At 38.4% G+C, this 20614-nt stretch overlaps 1 protein-coding gene across 1 annotated transcript in view; it reads left to right on the top strand.

The window, feature by feature from the left end:
• Nucleotides 1-1311: 1311 nt before the first annotated feature.
• The window catches only part of PNPLA8 (patatin like phospholipase domain containing 8), a 37099-nt gene continuing 17796 nt past the window's right edge, over nucleotides 1312-20614 (top strand). Inside the window, exons 1-8 of the mRNA XM_027893418.1 lie at nucleotides 1312-1350; nucleotides 2402-3614; nucleotides 4524-4673; nucleotides 5891-6042; nucleotides 6721-6815; nucleotides 10157-10328; nucleotides 15115-15172; nucleotides 17346-17540. Of these exons, the coding sequence (XP_027749219.1) occupies nucleotides 2493-3614; nucleotides 4524-4673; nucleotides 5891-6042; nucleotides 6721-6815; nucleotides 10157-10328; nucleotides 15115-15172; nucleotides 17346-17540 (1944 nt within the window). The 5' untranslated portion in view covers nucleotides 1312-1350; nucleotides 2402-2492. The remainder of the gene's footprint in view (nucleotides 1351-2401; nucleotides 3615-4523; nucleotides 4674-5890; nucleotides 6043-6720; nucleotides 6816-10156; nucleotides 10329-15114; nucleotides 15173-17345; nucleotides 17541-20614) is intronic.

Genomic DNA, 20614 nt, shown 5'->3' with positions numbered 1-20614 from the left:
ACAGAAGCAGACACTTGGGATTTGAAACTACAAATGCAACTTGACCCTCCTAACACTGGGGGCAATGCCCCTATCACTCCACCCGTGCACGCAGCATATCCATGCTTCCTTGCCATTGCCACCTGAAGTTTTTGCAACTTCACTAAAATTGTGTTTCAGACAGGCCATGCACATGGGAAGCTCACGGGCTTGCTGTTGCTCTGAGGCCTAGCTGGAAAAGAGCAAGGTGCCCGCTAAACCTTAGAAACCGTGAAAACCACTGTTTGTCACCATTTCCCAAGAGTCACGAGATATTCCCACAGCACCGGCACCGAGTGGGCACAGAGGTTGGGTAGGGGCTCTTCTCCTTCTCTCAGCCCCTCACTCCCAGCACCTCTAGCAGAGGGCAGCACCAAGAGCCCAGCAGCACCAGCAGCGTGGGACACAATGAGCTCCGCTGTGCCCGACTAGAAAGCCAAACAAATCCTGGGCTGCGTCAAAAGCAGTGGGGACAGCAGGTCTAGGGAGGGGATTCTGCCCCTTTACTCTTGTGAGACCCCACCTGGAGTGATGCTTCCAGCTCAGGGGCCCCAATATAAGAAGGATATGGAACTGCTGGAGCAAGTCTAACCACAAAATTCATAAGAGGACCAGAACACCTTCCCTCTGAAGACAGGCTGAGAAAGTTGGGGCTGTTCATCCTGCAGAATAAAAGGTTGTGTGGACACCTCATAGAAGCTTCAGTATCTGAAGAGGGCCTATAGAGAAGCTGGATAGTGACATTTCATCAGGAACTGTAGTGATAGGACAAACAACAGTGCGTTCAAATTGAAAGAGGGGAAATCGAGGTTAGATATTAGGAATAAATTCTTTACTGTGAGGGTGGTGAGGCACTGGAACAGTCTGCCCAGGGAGGTTTTGGATTCCTCAACCCTGGCAATGTTCAAGGCCAGGCTGGATGGGGCTTTGAACAAGTTGTTCTAGTGAGAGAGAGGCTGGGACCTTTCCAAGCCCTTCCCATTCCGTGATTCCGTCACGGCCCGGCCCGCGCCCACCCCCTGCCCCCCCGCGTGCCGTCCCGCACGTTCCGCCCGTCCCCGCCGGCACGCAAGCGCAGTAGCCCCGCCCCGCCCCCCGCGGCGGCCCGTGAGCGGGCGGCGCGCACTCAGCTGTTTCCGGCGCGCGGAGCGGCGCAGGCGCAGTGTCGCTGGCTCGCGCGGCGGGTGTTGCCGTTCCCGGTGCCGCCGCGCGCGCCCGCTCCGGCCGCGGCAGCGCTCGTGAGGGCGCGGCTCCGGACCGGGATCGGGCCGTCACCGGGCTCGGCGGCGGCGGCCGGGGCGGAGGGGGGAGGCGGGAGCCGCTGCCCGGCAGGTACCGCCGCCGGGGCAGGCCATGTCGCGTCGCCACCGGGTCACGGGGGGAACGGGGGCGGGGGGAACGCGATGAGCGCGTGCCAGGCACACGGGGCTCGCGCGCGTGACGCGGGGTGGGCCGGGGACAGCGCGACGGGACGGGACGGGACGGGTCGGGACGCCGTGCTTGTTTACACGGCCGCGCTCGGCAGCGATTCTGCGAAATGGCGCAAGGCAGGAACAGCGCCTGCTCCCCCCGGGACATGAGGAGCCCCTGTGCCTTTATAGGCCGGCCCGCCGGCGGGGCCCGTAGCCCGGAGCGCGGCGCGGACCCAGCGGGACAGGCACGGCTGAGGCAGAGGAGACCGTGAGTAACGAAGCCGCTGTCTGCGGCGGTGTCACCTCTGCTGTCTCTGTGGCGTCGGCCTGGGCAGAAGTTGCTGCCTGGCAGTCCTCCTCGGCACTTGTCACAGGGGCTGGAGAAACCTGGGCTTGCCATTTGGGCAGGTAATGGATCTGTGCCTGCGGTGTCAGCGCAGCTCTGTTGTGCTGTGTAAAACGCTGCTCCTCCCGTCGCATCTTTCATTGCAGAGCAATTATTATATGCAGCCCTTGGCTTCTAGGATAGACATGTTCTGCTGAACTTTGCTCAAAGAATTGTCCCTCCTCCCTTCTGAGGAATTCTGCAAAGGAGTTGTAGTATAATGATATTTGAAATGTGATTTCTGCACAAGGTAATTTGGTAAACAGACAAATTTCTCTCTGTAGGAAAAAACAGCAATCAATTTTCTGTATGTCATGAAATGCTTTTGGGAAGTGTAACATATTGCTTAAGATGAGCTTAAACTGACCTTTAGGGAGTAGCATGTTGAAATGTTGGGGTGGCACTACCAAATGTCCTGAGCAGTAGATATTCCCGTGAGCGTATTTGATGTGAATGTTCATCTGTCTTTACTGAAAGAGTAAATAAGCTTCATCTGCTTTAAACCACTCTGTGATTTTTAGTTTACTTCTTACTGTAAATGGGTTTCCATTGTTGGTTTTTGTTGTTGTTTTTTTTTCTTTTTCAGATAACACTACAATACAAGACTTATTTATTGAGATATATTTTCTGAAATGAAGTAGAAAGCAACGTAGAAAAGGTGTAATTATTTATAAGTAATGACAGTTCAATTATCTTTGGACGCGTATTTGTTCTTTGTGATTAACCCAAAAAATCTTTGGTGGAAGCAAAGAAACAAACACCTCTGTTTATATAGACCTAAAGTCTGCTGGAGGATAAATCATGCCACACACCTGAGAGTTTTGCATACGAGCGAGCCTCGGTGTAAATGGGCCAGAAGCAGAACATTTTGGTATAGCAAATACATTTACAGCCATGAGTTTTTATACTACAGAGTTTCTAAACTTATAACTTCTTCTTCCAAAGGACTTACAAAGGTGAGCATTCGCATGTCACGAATTAAGAATACTATAGAATCTGTTTCAAAGGCGGTGTCTGGCACTCACAGTGAACTGGTGTCACGAATAGCTCGATTAAAGTCACACTCAGGTTCTTTGGGAAAAGCAAACAAAAGTAGTGCAGATGCAAATAACATCAGTGCAAATCTAGACAATGATAAAAAAGTGACAGATACCAGAACTCGGGAGGTTTGCAACAGAGACCCAGCTGCAAAGAAATCCACTTGTGCAAGTGAAAACTTGGAATCTGTGTTGGGAAGTTCAAGTGGAACTTGTCAAGATACTCCAGAAGTTTCAGCATCTACTAAAAACCACCTTTTTCATATAAGCTACTTTTCTACAAATTTTGGAGAGACTTACAACTTCGTAGCTGATCATATCAACTCTTACTTTAGTAATTCTGTTATGGAACAAGAGAAAAAAAGGAATGCTTCATTACAGGACTCTAAAAGTGAAGAGAGGAATAAGCTTGGTTCATCAGAAAATACTGTAACGAGTAGAGACAAGACAGTGGATTCAGCAGCTACTTTAGCTCCTGAAGCAGAGACTCTGGGTGCTGAAAAGACAAATACTGCCCTTCCGGTTTCCACTAAAAAAAGTATTGCAAACTTTCTTTCGTATCCCAGTAACAGCGTGCAAGCTTTTGTAGACAGCTATATTGGGGGGCTGGTTCCCAAGTTAAGATCCGAATCAAAAGGTGTTTCACCAGAAAAGAGTAAACAGCCAGAACAAGAAGTGTCTGAGAAGACTGATGAGGACAAATCGAAAGAGGCCAAGACTGCAGAAGAAAGGGAAAAGCATCTGTCTCTTCAGAGAGAAAAGGCAAGTCTTTGTTTAGTGTTAATTATTTATGTATTATTTCTATGTATATTTTATGCAAGTGTATATATACACTACACTAGTGTATATAGCTATATGGAATCATACATGTACACACATACTTACATCAGTAAATATATACCTGTGTCTGTACTTACATATGTACACATACTTTTATTCATATGCATACCTACATATAAGTACATAAGTGGTGTCCCTGTCCATGGCAGGGAGGTTGGAACTAGAGGGTGTTTAAGGCCCCTTCCAACCCGAAGTGTTCTATGATTTATTCTATGTACTTTGATAAATAAGTATGTATGTAAAACTGTATGAATTTTCGTATATATGCATACTATATATAATCTTACAAATACATATGTGTACTTAAAAATAGGTGTATATACATCTGTATACATGTATAAAAACATGTATGTATTTTTTATAGAAGTGCACGTGTATATGTAAGTTTATATATAAAGCATGTACATATGTATATATATACACGTGTGTGGTTATACGTGTATTTAGTTCATGTATATGTAGAGATCTAGCTGGGGGTTTTTTTGGAGTTGTAGTAATTTTGTAGTTATAGTAATGTCACAGTTCATGGTTTGTTTATGGTTCGAGTACCATGATTTCAGAGTTGCCCTGAAAAACACCTGAGTACTTGCTGACACATGTTTGTTTGGTGTGTTCTTGCTGTTAGCTGACCTTATTTAGTTTTCTGGTTAAGAATCAAAAGGTTGTCTGTTTCCAGTTTAAGTAATGCTTACTTGGAACGTGTAGCAGATCTTTAGTACAACATGCTGTTCATTCCTTCTGAGAAATCTTAAAATAACACACTGGAATTGGTGTTGACAAATTTGACACATTTCTTAGGGTAGTTTTGTATTATCTGTTTATCTTTTTTAGATTATTGCAAGAGTGAGTATTGATAACAGGACTCGAGCTTTAGTTCAAGCCCTACGAAGATCCACTAATCGGAGAGTCTGTATCAGCAGGGTGGAAGAGCTGACCTATCATCTTCTAGAATTTCCAGAGAGCAGAGGAGTTGCGATTAAGGTGCAAATAGTCTTTATACTTAGATAAAAAATAAATATCTGACAGATGATCGATACAGAATAACATAAAACCTCGTTATTTGCTTTTGTGGACTGGTCTTTTTTGTAAAGATTACAACTTGAATGTCTCTTTTTGTATCTCTTTAGCTAATTGAAGCAGATTCGTGTGCAAACTGTCAGCAGTTTAGCTAAAGGCTCCTAAGATTGTGGTGTTTAATTTAGAAGCATACGACATGGTCATGTGGGGGGGTGGTATAGATTTTTCCAGTGGTAGGGAAAGGTCGTACTCTGTGTCCTCTGTGGCAGTTGACTAGACAGGAATGTACTGTACAGTTGATCTGCATATGCACAGTACTTTCTACGCTTGTTTACATGCTTCCTTCGAAGAGAGAAGGCAAGAGTGAAGTATAACTATCAAATAAATTCATGTAATCTAGTCCTACTCATTCTCTTCCCTGCAGTGAGAGGACAGAAGGTGAATGGTAAACTATTCTAGAAGTACTAGCTCAATCACAACATTTGTCAACCTTGTGCCTTTTTCCACAAGATGTGATAACTGTGTGACATAGATTGTAGAATTTCTGGAAAAGCAACCTTAGGGAATGGAGTGCAGGCCAGATGAATCATTTGGGCAGGGTACAGGCCAGGCGTCCACATAAATATATGTGAATTACTTTACTATGAAAGAGTATATCCACCTTTCCCATTTTGATTGTAATGCTCTATATCTTTGTGGTAATGTAGATTTTAAAAAGTACTCCGTGTGAGGAAGAATTTTAATATTTGTTATTAGTGTATTTAGAAGGCATTTCTTGTTTTGAAACAATGTGTTACTTATTAAGCAAAATCTGGGCTTTTACCTGTACTTGATGTGCTACATACTCGATCTATATTTGGCTAATGTGACATTAAGCCAATAAAACTTAACTCCTGGTGAACGTAGCTTTTCTAGCTATTCGAAAGATTTGTGTTTCACTTTGGTTGTTGAATTTTGATAGGTAGTTACTTTTAGCAATGAGGTGTGTATAACGTAATATTGGCATCCTTTTTTCCCATTTTTAGAGAGAGAAAGATGGGTAGATACAGTTTTGAAGAAGTTTTTGTCCAAGTTTAACTAATATTACTTCTATACTTAAATGCCAAACTAGTAAATTTAAACATGGATTCTTTTGCTGTAAACATATGGTTGGAATGAAATACCTTTGTATTCATCAATAGGAAAAAGTAATCCCATGCCTGCTGCGACTGAGACAGGCTAATGATGAAAGTCTTCAGGCTGCTGTTAGAGAAACTTTAGCTCTAATTGGATATACCGACCCTGTGAAAGGCTGGGGAATTAGAGTCCTCACCATTGATGGAGGAGGAACAAGGTAAAACTTCTGTAGTCTTTTCTGTACTGTAACTAGAAATAAAATTTCAGTTTCTTTTTGATAAATGTATGCTCAAAGAGGCAGTTCATGATTTACCTTTCTCCTAAACGGGTATTGTTTTTGAATGCATTTGTGCGTGACTGGTGCTCGTTTTGCCATACCTGATTATCTTGCTGTATCAGAACTGAGTTAGCACAGCTGCACACCAGAGGCTGTTTCATGCTATAGAGACACAAGTCTGTGGTCTGTAATGCATCTCTGCCATTGTTTCAGACACATTGAGTTGGAGCCGTACAAACCCCACACAGAAAAATACGGTCTCCCAAAGGGCATTATATTGCCCTGTTAAGACCAAACTTAAAGTGCTGTGTGGTGTGGATGCAGCTAAAATCTCTCCTGAGTCTACATCCACAGAATGATGGTCCCCTAGCCTTTACTACAAACCAATATGGCTGTAGCTGTTGAGTACTATTTTTTATATGTCTGAGTATGTAATTTATATTTAGTATTCATTATTCTATTTTAATTGTGTTCTGTTACTCTTTTATTCCCTGAATTATTCAGTATTCTTACTGTTGTAGTTATTGAATTATAATTAGTCATAATTAAGCAAAGGTTGTCTTAGAGCTTTGTAAGACAAAACTGCCATTGTATGTGAAGGGGATTTTTGTGTTTCAGGGGCTTAGTTGCACTTCAGACTCTACGGAAACTAGAAGAACTAACTGGAAAGCCAGTTCATCAACTTTTTGACTACATCTGTGGTGTAAGCACAGGTAATTATTAAGCCACAATTTGGAATTTTGCTATGAATATAGTGAAAGAACATCTGAGAATTAAATGTAGGTTTTAGAGTTTCTGACTTAGAGGGTAAGCTGGGAAAGCAGGGGTGTGATTTCTAAAGTCTTTTTTCTTCTGTATAAGAACTTTGAGTGGTTTATGATAGTTGTGACTTCAAACTGATTTGTCATTTTTTTCAATTCATGTCAAATTTTCACATTGCACACAGATAGTTATCTTAGATATTTATGGGACTTTACGGACAGCCAAGGTAATGCTGCTCTGGGACACGTATTGGGTCAGTAATGTTTGCCATCTTTGTTAATGACCTGCCCAGCAGGACAGAGTGTGCCTGTAGCAAGATCTTGGATGATTTAATTTAGAGGAAGTGGTTAGTACAGTGGTGCCCCTGTTCAGATTGGCCTGTACAGGCTTGACAGGTTCAGTAAAGCCAAATACAAAGCCTTCCATCAGAGGTGGGTTGACTGGCTAGAAACCAGCTTTAAAGAAAAATACGTGGTCTTGATTGGTACAAGCTGGACATGAGTCATCAGTGTACCCTTGAGCAAAGAAAGCTGACTGTCAGCAGCTGACCACATTGACTTGCATGGACAAGAACATACCTGACAGGTGAAGGTTTTCTGGCTATGAGTGCCCAGTTTGGGGCTTCTCTGGAAACCCCGAATTTTTTGGGTGTGTTCTTGTACATTCTGTGTGAGTCTGGCAGAGGGTCAAGCAGATGATCAGGGGACTGGATCTCATGATATATAAGAGAAAGAGTGGAAAAACTGGATTTATTCAGCCTTGAGGAGAGAAGGCTAAAGCGAGGCTTTTTTTGCTGTTTCAGTTAATGAGAAAATATAGAGAAGATGAAGCTAGAGTCATCTTGAAGGTTCACAGTGATAGGAGAAAAGTCAGTGGACAAGCTGGAGTATGGGAAGTTGTAATTAGGTTACAGAATCTTGGTTTTCTTGCAGAGATGGTCAGACACTGGAAGGACTTGCCTCTACACAGGCTGGGGAATGAATCTCCATCTGTGGAGATACTCAAAACTTGGTTGAACAACTCCCTAGTAACCTATTCTAATTGAAACTTCGAACAGGGGCTAGACTAGATGACCTCTACAGGTCCCTCCCAGACTTAATTACTCTTGTGACTCAGTGTTAAGTTACTCCTCCCTAGAAAGTAGGAAACTAAAGCATAAGTTTCTCTTTAAACAATAGTCATCTCCTTCAGAAATGGTGCTAGACCATTAGCCGCCCAATGCTGATTTCAAACAGAAGATATATGTTGTAGTTCAGTAGCTCAGTTTCATTTAGAAAATCACATTATTCAAGTTTTTTGCACTATAGTTGTATTCTATACAGTTTAATTCAGAAATTATATTAAACACAGATGACCATGATGAGAGAAAATGTTTGTGTTTCTAGAGATTTGCTTAATAGACTCAGTAGTAAAGGAGAATGTTTAGATCTACCAGACTTAATTTGTTTGTAGGCGCAGTATAGTTCCCTGTTTTACAGTTTAAATAATCTTCCAAAGAAATATTTTGTTCCTTAATTTAGCAGTAAGTGGTTGTTTCCTTGGAAGATAGTTTCCCTGCAAAATACTTTGCCAATTTTATTCAATCATAAAAAAAACATTTTATCTTGGGCCTGGTGTTCTTAATTTGATCCCACTAGTCTCACTAGATCTAACTTTATTTTTAACTCTTCCCCAAATTTTTGGGTTTTTAACTGCTAGTAAGTACTTAACATATTCTTTTAAATGTTGTTTATACTATCAAGCTTTTGTCTGCAGTAGTCCAGCTCACAATAATAGATAAGAGATGGCTGGGCAAGGTTGTGCACGTCTGTCAGCATGTACTAGCAGTTCTGTTTGTGTTGACAGTACCTATGCCAGTGAATCTGGATGAATTGTGCTTTACAAGAGTGATGTGTTAAAGGATAGGAAGGATGCCTTTTGTGCATTGCACTTCTTTTCTGCTGCACTTTCTGTATTTCTTAATATCAGTTAGCTGTTTTCCCTTTGAGATTTAGTCAGCTGTGAATTCAGCATCACAGTCTGTCTTTGTAGTTAGCTCTTCTGTACTTGCCTTCACTGAGGGTCAGAGCATTTAAGTGCAGCAGTCACAGAGAAAGGTCACTGCAGTGATGCTGTAACAGGCCCCGAAACTTGGAAACTGCTCACCAAAATAGCAAATGCGTGATAATGTAGAAGTGATGCTGGAGAGTTTACAGGAAAACAGGGTAGCAGAGAATTTGCATGACTTGGGAAAATGGTATTTCTCTGCTTCTGGATGTTAAGTCTGTGTTGAATGCAGGCATTTAGTGATTTGGCAATTGAGTTTCTCTTGATGAAACTTTGTGTCAAATAGGCCCGGGTTCTCTTAGACGTTTGTCTACTTTTTAAGAAACCGAGACCATCAATGCTCAGCTAGCACGGTGGTAGGGTTTGTGAGAGCGAGAGAGGCTTGGAAGTCATATTTCCTTTAAAGCCATCCGTAACTTTCTTCATGTAGTTTGTTCTGCACACGTGGGGTACTCTTACTCTATTTCAAGCATTTGCACATTTTTGAAATAATTTTATTCAAACCTATTGCATTTATTTACAAATTGAAAAAATCATGTGTCCTGACTGTTCCTAACGCTTAATTACATGCTCTCACGGTATGGCACAATTAGATTTAAAGCTTATATGTGTCCTTTCAGTGTAATATATCTAAGAATTTTATAATGCGTTAATTGTATTTCTCCACAGTCTTTATTTGTATTCAACAACCATGCTTTTTGAATGGTGGGGTTTTTTCTCCTATAAGGGTGGGTCATAATTTTTATTAGGCATACACTAGATGGCAGCATGTATGAGACTAACTATGAATGATTGCAACCAAATGTAATCCAAACTACTCAAAACTCCCTTATTTTTAAAGAATTTTCTGAGAATTTTTCTCTATTGACTTAAGAGATTTTAAAATAGCAAGTAAAGCTGCAAATATATTTCTAATATCACAACATAGATTTCTCTTACTTATTTCTCTTTCCAAGTAAAGCAGTGGATTTGTTTTCTGCCCTGTATTTGTTTGCAGGGTTGAAATCTGTAAAATGAAATAATGTCACTTTTCAACTCATATTTCTGGTTTTGAAAGTAGACTGTTTCTATCTTATATATGTCCTTTTAGAACACGGTCTGTGATGTCTGAATAGAAATTTAGTGATATAGGTCTTCCTGTTTCAAGACTGATACTCAACTAACCTATGACCTACATTAACTGGTAATCCATTTGTGTAATCCCACTCCAGGCTACATTTTATATTGCAAAATTTTTGTTTTTCAGGAGCTATATTAGCTTTTATGTTGGGGTTGTTCCATATCCCTCTGGATGATTGTGAAGAGCTGTATCACAAATTAGGATCAGATGTTTTTAAGCAGAATGTCATTGTTGGAACAGTCAAAATGGGTTGGAGCCATGCCTTTTATGACAGTGATATATGGGAAAAAATGCTCAAGTAAGTAAATAATGATCAGGTTAAAAATAATTAATGTAGTGTCTGAGTGCATTTGGTTTTGTTATTGCTTCACTGGTAATGCAAATTCTTCAAACAGCTAGAAGGGAGTAGCGTATACTCTAATTCTTTTGAAATAGCTGTTTTCATATTTACCAAAACACCAAAAGCCTTTAACGTAATGATTTCTGTTTCTGGGGAATAAAGTAAGCTTTAATGCACTGATTTCTGATTGTATTCCTGTATGCTTGCCAGCTCTGCTTGGTCTGACTCATTACAGATTTGCTACAAAATTTACTAGCCACCTGCTGTGCCTTTTTTTTCTAATAGGAGATTGGTGAGAAATGAAATTATGTGCTCTAGGAGGGATTTTTAATATTGGGGGTTTGCCCATTGTCCCTTTCTTTGAAAAGGGAAATGAGCTGTAAGGATCGTAATGAAAAAATATCCTCAGAGTTGCCCATTAAATGGTATTTGTTCTTCGAAATGTATACACATGCATTAATGGCTACACAGGAAGAGTCACTGTAAGGAATTATTATATTACGTGTTTTATTCATCTGTATAGGTATTGATAGTTCAGTTGTTTATAATTTCTAGCAAACTAGTATCATAGTCTCCCAACCAACATAAGCTTGCACTACCACTGAAAGAACTGAAACAGCCTTTTCTGAAAGTGTAAAAAGGTAAAGGGTTCCTTCTGATTAAATAATAAGTTCCTTTGGGAACATGATTTTTTAGTGTGTTTTGTGGGATTGAAAGAGGTTTTTTTTAGACTTTTTATGGGAATACCTGTGCTGTCTGAGTTTTAAGCAGCTCACATCTTTGAAGTGGAGAGAGAGGCTTCAAAGTACCATTTCTCTGTGCGTGCCCTTGCATATTTTTAGAAATAAATATGTTTATCAAATTAATATCATGAGCTTTTCTGCACAGATATCTGGAGGTGTTTTTTATAGAAATGAGATTTTTCTTTACCTTTAGTCTTTTTCACCCCTGCCCAACTAAAAGAATTCTTATGAAAATCACAATAACCTCATGTGAAAGTATCTTACGTGCTTTTAATTAAAATGCCTTTTTTTTTTTTTTTTTTTGTGTCTGTAGCACATTAGGTAAAGAATTCCAGTGCAATAGACAGAACCCAGGCAATTAATATACTATCTATGGACTAAATTAAAAATTAAATGTGCTGATCAACAAATGACTCCTTGTTGACCTAATTCTGCAATGTTGAAGGGAGATTCTATGCCTTCACAATATATTATTGAAGGGATTCCTGGAGGCTTCCTTGTGGTGTGGGAGCCTGGAACTAAGAAAGGGAATAGAAAGACTGTATAGCACCTCTTTCCAGCAATATGAAGGTCAGGTCTGACTTTCAGTCACAGAGTGAGGACACTGCTCTCTCTGTTTTGTTTTAAATTTAAAAACCTTACTTGCGCTGGGTGAGTTTTTGTTGTTTAAATGCTAACTTGTCTCCCTTCCTTGAAATAGAGAGTATCCATTGACAATATACAGGCGTGCAATGTATGTTTAGCCCTACCATGATATCAGTGGTGATATTTCTTGGCAGAAAGTATTCCCGCTGAAAATAATTTAGCTGATGTTACATTAGGCTGATGTTGCATGCATTCATGAGGAATGTTATAAATTCCATTTCAGAAAGTGGCAACTAATTTTGGTTAACTGACTTTTTATTCAGGCTGCTGTAGGGAATTGCTTTTAAGTCTTATGTATTTGTCTGTTTTAACTTTTCTTATATATTTCTTGAGTTGCAGTTTGAGGACTGGTTTTAATCAGCTACATTGTGCAGAAAATTATACTTACCACGTATCAGTCTTATGTAGTGCTGTGTTAAATTGCATTTGTAAGACGAACCTCGCTTATAGTTCCAACTTTTCTGTTTTCTTTTGACTGTTGTTTACATGTATGATGGTGTTTTTGCATACTGTCTGAAGAAACTACTGGAGAAATTTGGTGAGCAGCTAGGGGTTTTCACAAGCTAGCTAAAATCCCATACTGGAATTGAGAAACAATCAGTCACTTTATGGAGTGTAGGATAAAAGTTACATGTTCTCCTTTGGTAGGAAAATTGATACTGCATGTGTTTGGGAATGCAAGTAATAATACTTCAAACCAGTATTTGTTTTGCAAATTGAACACTGTTTTCTAGCAACTGGATGGGCAGCACATTTTGTACCAGCATGTGCTGTAAAAGTCCCTCCTGTAGGTTTGGTAAGGATGTACTAGTTTGCTGGTACTGCTGTTGTTGTCAAAAGAGGGTAAAAGATACAATTTTGCCTTTCGCCTTGAGTGCTCTTTCTCAAGAGGGTTTGGTTGCACCATTGCTGTAGCACATTAGAATGTTTCTTGAAGCGTGTGGTTGGCAGTATTTTGTTCATAGCATTACTGAAATAAGTGTTGCAATATTAGTGACTTGAAGCAATGAAACAGCAATGAAACGTTTGTGAAAGAGACTTAAGTAGGTCATGTCTAGAGGACATGGGCACAGGCAGACACAAGCAAAGTAGATAAATGCAAAAATAGGAGGGAAATGAAATTATATGTAAAGTAATAACCTATGAGTGGAAAAATGTAAAATGCTTACAGGATTTAAAATAACTTTAATATCAAAAGTGATTTGGTTGCTGCCATGGACAGTTTAATGAAACATCTGTATTCTTGTGGTCAGACAAGGTGATTGTGTGTGTCAGTTAGGATTGAAAATACAGAAGATATGATGATGCCATTATATTAATTCTTAATACAGTTTCACTTAAAATACTATTTACGGTCCCAATTACCCCATTTTAGAGAATGTTTCTGTTGCAAGTTTGTTAAAAAGTAGCCAGTGACCTAAAGACAACATACACGAAGGCATTAGGAGTCTATCATGAAAAAAAGCAAATAAGGTAAAGTGGTAATTTGAGATAAATAAGGTATCTTGAGAATTACCAGTCTCCACTTTTCTTTGTGAACAAGGGAGTATTCAATAAAATTAAAATTAGAAGACTTTTTTTCTTAATGCAGTATGTGACGAAATTGTGGAATTAATTCCTCTGTGACTTAGTTAAAAAAAATAACTGAACAGCGAGGCTTCACAAAAATATTTATATAATACACGATTGTAGTATTAATACTAGCAAGAGAACTAAAATAAATTTGGAGGTGATATTAAACTTTTCTCTTTAGACCTTAATGTCTAAAGCTGCATAGTAGTTTAAGGGATTTCTTGTACCTACTCTGAAGCATCAATTCCTGGCCTCCATAAAAAAACAAGATATGAAGAGGTAGTTATTCATTTTGATGCTTCCTATAATTAAGCAGTGGATATTGCTTATGCATTTTTTTAATCTTTGCATTCAGGGTTTGGAAAAAATACCTAATATAGATATTTCAGAAGTAGATGAAAGTGATGCAAATCAGTAGGTGTCTTTGATATCTCACCTCTGTCAGTCTCATCTTTTTTATTCCTACTTCATGGTTCTGTGTGCCTTCGTCTCCTTCTGTAATCAGTGAGTGCAGATGGTACTTTTCCCCTCTTGGCTGGTGACTGAGACTGGAATGATTGCATTTTTTGGAAAAAAATAGAATAGTGCTACTGATAGAAGAATTGTGTCAGCAAGAGTTTTCTCTCATAGGACTGGAAGCTGTTTCTCTTCCTTCTTCCCTCTCAAGGACAAGTACACAGCCATCCTTCGAGCACACATATCCACTAGTGGAGCAGTAAATTGTCCTAGCTACAAGTACAGTCTACTGTCTGCATGGACAGCTGCTGCCATTGTAGCATGTAAAAGCTTATTTTATCTTCTGACCTGACTAGGTTGATAAAGGTGTTGTTTTTACCAGTGGAAGTGCTGTCACCTACTGTTAAAAGGGATGTGAGCTGTAGGTGGATGATCTCATAAAAACAACACATGGAATATCCCTGCTTTAAAAGTATGGCAATGCTGACAACAACCTTTGCAGAATAAGGCAAATGTACCACCAGTGTTTGGGTGAGCTATGTTCTAGGGAAGGAAGAAAACTTGCTTTAAGGACAACCTGGTTTTGGAATCATTATGGATGACCACCAACTCTGTAGAGTTTTATACCTTTGCTGTAAGCAAATCAAAGTTGAAATAGATGCTGAGGTGAGATTATTGGCTAATGTGGTAATTTATTCCAGTCTCCTCTACGATGCAGGAGGGCTATCTTCTAGTTAGCAATTGGAATGCTGACCCTAATGCTAATGTGATGATACATTACAATTCTGCCCATTCATGTGATTTATAAAAATATATGCATCTGAAAAATTTTTACTCAAAAAGGGATATTAAATGCATATTGGATTGGAAGTTATGGAAGATTACATGTAGATGTTTTAACTTTCTTCTGAATCATGTGAAATGACATCTTTCTCTCCTTAGTTTTTGTTTTTGTAACAGTGCAGAAGAGTAATTTTCATTACTATGAAACTGCTTAATAAGGATGTTGAGTTTTTGATTCCTAAATGTAGCAATGTGCTTTATCTAACTAAGTAGTTGAGTAATCCTAATGATTATTGTTAAATATGTGATGAAGTGAGTAACTTGAATCAAGACCTCAAACACTCTTCAGATTTATTTCCAACAGCCTAGAAGGTTTGAAATGTTGGTCCATTGAAGTCAGCTGTAGAAATCCGATGAGTAAAATGAAATTTAAGCACTCTTTCTTTTAAATGCAAAGGTCGCAGAAATAAGAACAATAAAAATGTACATCCTTTTAATGCTACACTGATGGAACATTTTCACTTTTGTGCACTCTTTTTTTGTAGAGAAAAAATGGGCTCAAATCTTATGATTGAAACTGCAAGAAAGTCCAAATGTCCAAAGGTAAGTACAGTTTTCTAAGGTAAATACTAATTGTGTATTTCACAAATACTGCTAAGATAAGAGTTCTGAGTAAATTTTATCCCTAGAAGAATATTGGATAAACAGCATGAGTGTTAATAACTCTTCAGGCTTCCATATGCAGTAACCTGGGCTTTTAAAAGATAAAAATTAATTAGATTCTTCAACTTCTGCATCAGTTTCTCATATTTTTAATACTTCAAGTTGGAATCTATTTCAGAGATGTTAAAAGCCTTATAAGCATAGAAATACTAGGTAAACATTTTGAGGTTGTGTAAAGCTTATTTTTTTCATACTGTAGCATCTGTAAATCCTGTCATGTCATCTGTGATCTGGGTTTCTTCTCACTTGGAGTACCCAGTTTTCTCCAGGCACATTCTTAGACCAGAGATCTCTTTCTGTATGGTAGAAAAGGCACCAAGTCATTGGAGGGGTGTTAGATACAGCAGCAGCACGAGAGTGAAAGATGAGAAAGCCTGGGTATTTTATTTTTGGTGAAGGATAGGGTGTGAAGAAAGAAGAGAAATATAATAGGACATATTTCAGAACAATCTGTAATTAACAGGTGTTTTGGTGTCATAGCACTATGTTCATTGCTTTACTGTTAAATGGAAGATATTCACATTTTTCTAAACATAGAAACATGTGCCTGACTGACTGCGTTCCTAGTCCATGTCTAAAACAAGGACATGAAAAGGCTGGTGTGGTATGTTGCTTTCTGAGAGAGGAGCTATCCTATGTTGACTTGAAAGTTATCTTTGAACTGGGATCTTTGGCTTCCTTCCATGTTCTTCAGTAATAAAATGTGAATATAAATAGAGTTGAAACTAGCTGTTCCCAGTACTTGCTTTGTAGTGCTCTCAGTGGTGGCACTCTTTACAAGGCACAGCAAAATTAAAATAAAACATTCAGTTGTGTGCTTTGCTGCTGTTAAATCAAGGCAAGACGCATTTTTCCTGAAGGTGCTGAGCACTTGGCAACTTAGACTGCATCATGAAGTGGAAGAATACGTGGGTATTGCCAAAAATAAAATCAAACATACGATTAATAAGTTTCCTATTAAATTTCCCGAAGTTTTTTTTCTTTCTTCTTCTAGTAGTGCTTAGAACTAAACCTTCCTTTTGAAAAAAACCAGGAAACTTTTCCTCCATCAAATGATTGAGTATGAACTAGGCACGTGTTTTGCTTTTGCATTGTTATGTGGAAGTTACTCTTTCGTTTTCTTTTCTGTAAGGATGAATCTACTGTGAATAAAATTATTTAAATTAAGTAGCTGAAGAATGAAGTACATAGTGATATCACAGCATCAGCTGTGCTGTTGGGTCAATTTCATGTAAATACTCTACTCTGTAAAATAGGAAACAAAACAGAATTGAGCAGCCACTTGGCTGCTAAAGAGTGTTTTTCTGATAGTGCCAGCCAGGCTGGCTGCAAACCCACTAAAAGGTCCCGCACATTCTAACACTTACACATAACTGGAGGTACTTTCATCTCATGACTGTACTGTAAGGTGCATTTTTTTTCAGTCATACTTTTTTTTTTAATGGAAATAACATTTTGGCTTTTCGCTTAGATATACTTATTGTGATTTCTGTTACTGACATTTCAGTGTCCTTATAAAAAACTTTGAAAGACTTACATTTGATTATTTTGGTTTTTGAGTGGGGTTTTGATTTATTTTTTTTGGGGGGAGGGGGGAGAGGTTCTTCCTCTAATTCTTTAACTTGGGTTGTATTATTAAGTAATTATTTTCTTGGAGTAAGAAATTGACAGTTCTGATATTCATATTTAGTAACGTTCTTGCATTGCTGATTACAGACTTCTGAGAATAAAATATTATTTCTAAAAGCAAAATATTCTATAATCATATAGTTGACAGCAGCTTTTTATTTAAATATAGATATTCATAGAAATAGAGTAGCCAGTGGAAACAATTTCAGGTTAAAAATAGCATTTTCTTTAGGGAGGTGTTTTTTTTTTTTTGTTACTTTCACTTTTTAAAACTTAGATACACTTTATAAAAATATAAATAAATAATGAACATGGTAAGATTCCGGTTTTAATGTATAAATTAAATTTCACATTGTGGGAAACTGTCATTCTTATATTAATATTATCATCATATGTAACAAATTTTTTTCCTCCTCATCACTAGGTAGCTGCAGTAAGCACCATTGTAAACAGAGGAACACCACTGAAAGCATTTGTGTTTAGAAATTACAACCACTTTCCTGGTGTTAAGTCCCATTATATTGGAGGCTGTCAGTATAAGCTGTGGCAGGCCATTAGAGCATCATCTGCTGCACCAGGTTACTTCCAGGAATATGTTTTGGGCAGCGATCTTCATCAGGTAAGTTTAAATCTCCTTTAGTAAATATTTTCAGTTTTACACCTGAGGGAAAAAAAGTGGTCTGAATCTCTGAATCAAAACTAAACAAAGGAGTTGGTAGCACAAAGGAAATCCAGGATGGACTGGGTAAGAAAAGATATTTTTCAGCTTTTATTGCCTTTATAGTGCCAGAAAGGGTATAGGCTTAAAAATCTTAGTCTTCTCGATACAAACTTAAGCTCTTCTACTGTTTTTTTCTTCTCTGCCTGGAAAGAAACCTTATATGAGTTGTAAATTGCCTCTGTCTTCCTGCTTACAACTGGTATTTCATTGAGCATTATTTCACTAAACAGGTGGTGTGACTTAAAAATCTAACAGTACTGTGAAGTGTGAAAAGAACAGGTTATACACTTCACTATTCTTTTTACTAGTGCATACTTTCAGTTTACTGAAGGGACTACTTATTAATTCTTTCCACTGATAGCTTATTTAGCGCTCCCCTGGTTCTGGGCTAGTAAAAAGAATAAGAGATGTCATGGCAGTAAGATTAAACTGAGGACAACTGCAAAAGAAATTCCCTTGAGGATAAAGCAGTGTCTCCTATTAACAGTGTATTCTATTTTATTGTATTACAGCTTCTGTTGGTGACCCTGATAAGTCAAGAGCAAGCCAAATTAATTTCTTTAGTAGTTTTTTAACCATAATGGTTTTGTCCTCCGGTGCCCCTTTATTCTTCTACAGTTCTCATGAGTTTTAAAAGAATCCTTCTTGCAGTACATACTAATTTAAAATTATTAGTATTTATTTTTATAAATATCTGAGGCAGATCTGTGACAGAAAAAAATACACAGTGACTGAACTAGCGACCTTCAACAAAGTGAGCATAGGGTTGTCTCACTGAAGTTTAATGAAAGCATCTTTTATATTTCTGTTATTTTAATTCATATGATGCCATCGGCCGTAAGTGCTGGAAACCAATAATAGCATATTTTGAGTAATAAGATGTACCTGGATCACAAATAGAATTTCTAATGGTGTCCATTGTAAGGCTCTGTAATATGTTTAGGATTGAAATGTGTCCGAGTAATACTGAAGTTGAAAGGCTAACAGATAAATGAGTATAAGATGAAATAGAGAAAAATTCATTACATTAAGAGATAAACACTGGTACAAAGAAACAGCTGGAATTTAATCTGAAAAAACCCAGCATGCTTCCATATTTTGATTCAACATTTATAAGGTGGTGGAAAAATTCAGCTGTATAAAAACTCTATAGAAGGTGAAGGGGAAGGGCTCCTATGGAGGGTCAGGATGGTGCTACTCAACCGGATTCTGAGATATCTTTCATTTTACTGTTTCCCTTTTTTATTTAAGGCATTTTTCCCCCACTCCCTCCCTTACCTGCCTTCCAGGCCACAGCCTCCCCAGGATGGTACATCTTGTTATCCTAAAAACATTTTAATCAAATAAGCAAATAAGTTTTGGGCCTTTTTTAAAGCTAAAAATGGAGCAACACATTAAATTTCAAGCCAAAGCACAGCTTGAAATCCTGAAACATGTTCATCTTCCATCTGGCCTAGCAAAACTGGGAAGGGAGTTGCTTTAGCCTTTGGAGCTGTTCCAAGCTGGTCCTTAACTACTTGAATGGGTCAGTGTTCAACTATGTGAAGCAGTTTTCTTCCTCTTCTCACCTTTCCACCCCCTCTTTACTTGAACTGAGAGTGCATCAATATCGGTCTGTGCTTTTGTATGGAGAATAACTGAATAAACAACATGATTCTTAACTTCCACACAGTGCTTACACAATTCTTTGTCTTAATATTGTTTCTGAATTGCCAGACTTGTGTGATAGGCAGTAAGGCTGGTATTCATTTCATCTGTTCACTTTCAAGTCCAATTTGCCAGACTAGAGAATGTATAATTAGTGTTAATCGAGATCGGATCCAGTATTTTCAGACACACAGAGCTGGAATGAAGTATAATTTATTTTTTCCTCGCTGCAGAGTCTTTGGACAAAGCCTTTACACCTGATCTTACAAACATTGTTTTGCAAATTCACCATTCTTCTCTATTTCATGTATTTAAATCACTAGAAAGGAAAGGCTTAGGATGCGGTTCACCTTTGTAAGCCGTAAAGAACTAAATCTGTTTTCAGTAATAAAACTATTTATTGTAGTAGAATTAGATGCTAAATTTTCTGACTCAAACTTCCATATCATCTGAAAGTATCTTTTCTATGCAGGCAGGAGTATTTAAACCTTGAATTCTTACAGAATCCATGTTTCCAGTCTTGCGTACTTTTTTTTCCCTCAGACTGTTCTTTTTCTACCACATCTGTTTTCGTAATTGTCTGGTTTGTGTGGGATGTGCTTGGATGTCCAGCTAGCAAGTTACTACATGGCAAATGCTACAGAACTGATTCCAGCAGGTTTCTATCTCAGATCACAAATCCACCACTGCACACTCACATAACCTTGAATTACCGTGTTTTAACCCTGGGGTAAGAGCTTCTGTGCACGTAGCAGACTGTTACCCTTATTTTCCTGAGTGTTAATAGTACCTCAGTGGAAAATGCAAGGTAATCAAGAGCTTTGTCTCTATCTCTGCTGAAGTATCCAACATGAATTGAAAGGAATACATATGCATAAATACATTTTAAAATAAATAGAATCCTAAATGCAGTAATATTCGGACTGCTTTTGAACTATATGAATAAATGAAGCATAACACTTAGACATTCTCAATAGTACCATGATTTTTAAAATTGCAGCAGCATAGTGTACACTAAGTGAGAGTAATACTTTATGCCAAAGGCTTCAAAACTGTAGTATGGTGTCATAAAGATGGTTTTTTGAGGATTTTTTTTTTGTGGATTGGAGACTTGCATTAATCACCGTAATCTGTTTACTGGACATAAACTGTGCTAGTCTCTTATTAATTTATTTATAATTGGCCTCTGCAGTGTTGATATTTCTAAATGATTCTGAAAACAGAGGTGACCAAAATGTACATGAAAACTCAGAATAGTACATGTAGTGAAATTTGTTTCCTGGCTTTGAAATTTGGGACTCTTAAAAAATTATATATAGAGACCA

The sequence above is a fragment of the Empidonax traillii genome, unplaced genomic scaffold, assembly GCF_003031625.1.
Source record: "Empidonax traillii isolate 1590-97213 ecotype Southwest subspecies unplaced genomic scaffold, ASM303162v1 scaffold388:size1278207, whole genome shotgun sequence".
Taxonomy (NCBI): Eukaryota; Metazoa; Chordata; class Aves; order Passeriformes; family Tyrannidae; genus Empidonax; species Empidonax traillii.
The sequence above is the reverse complement of the archived record's forward strand: the minus strand, read 5'-3'. Positions and strand labels throughout refer to the sequence as shown.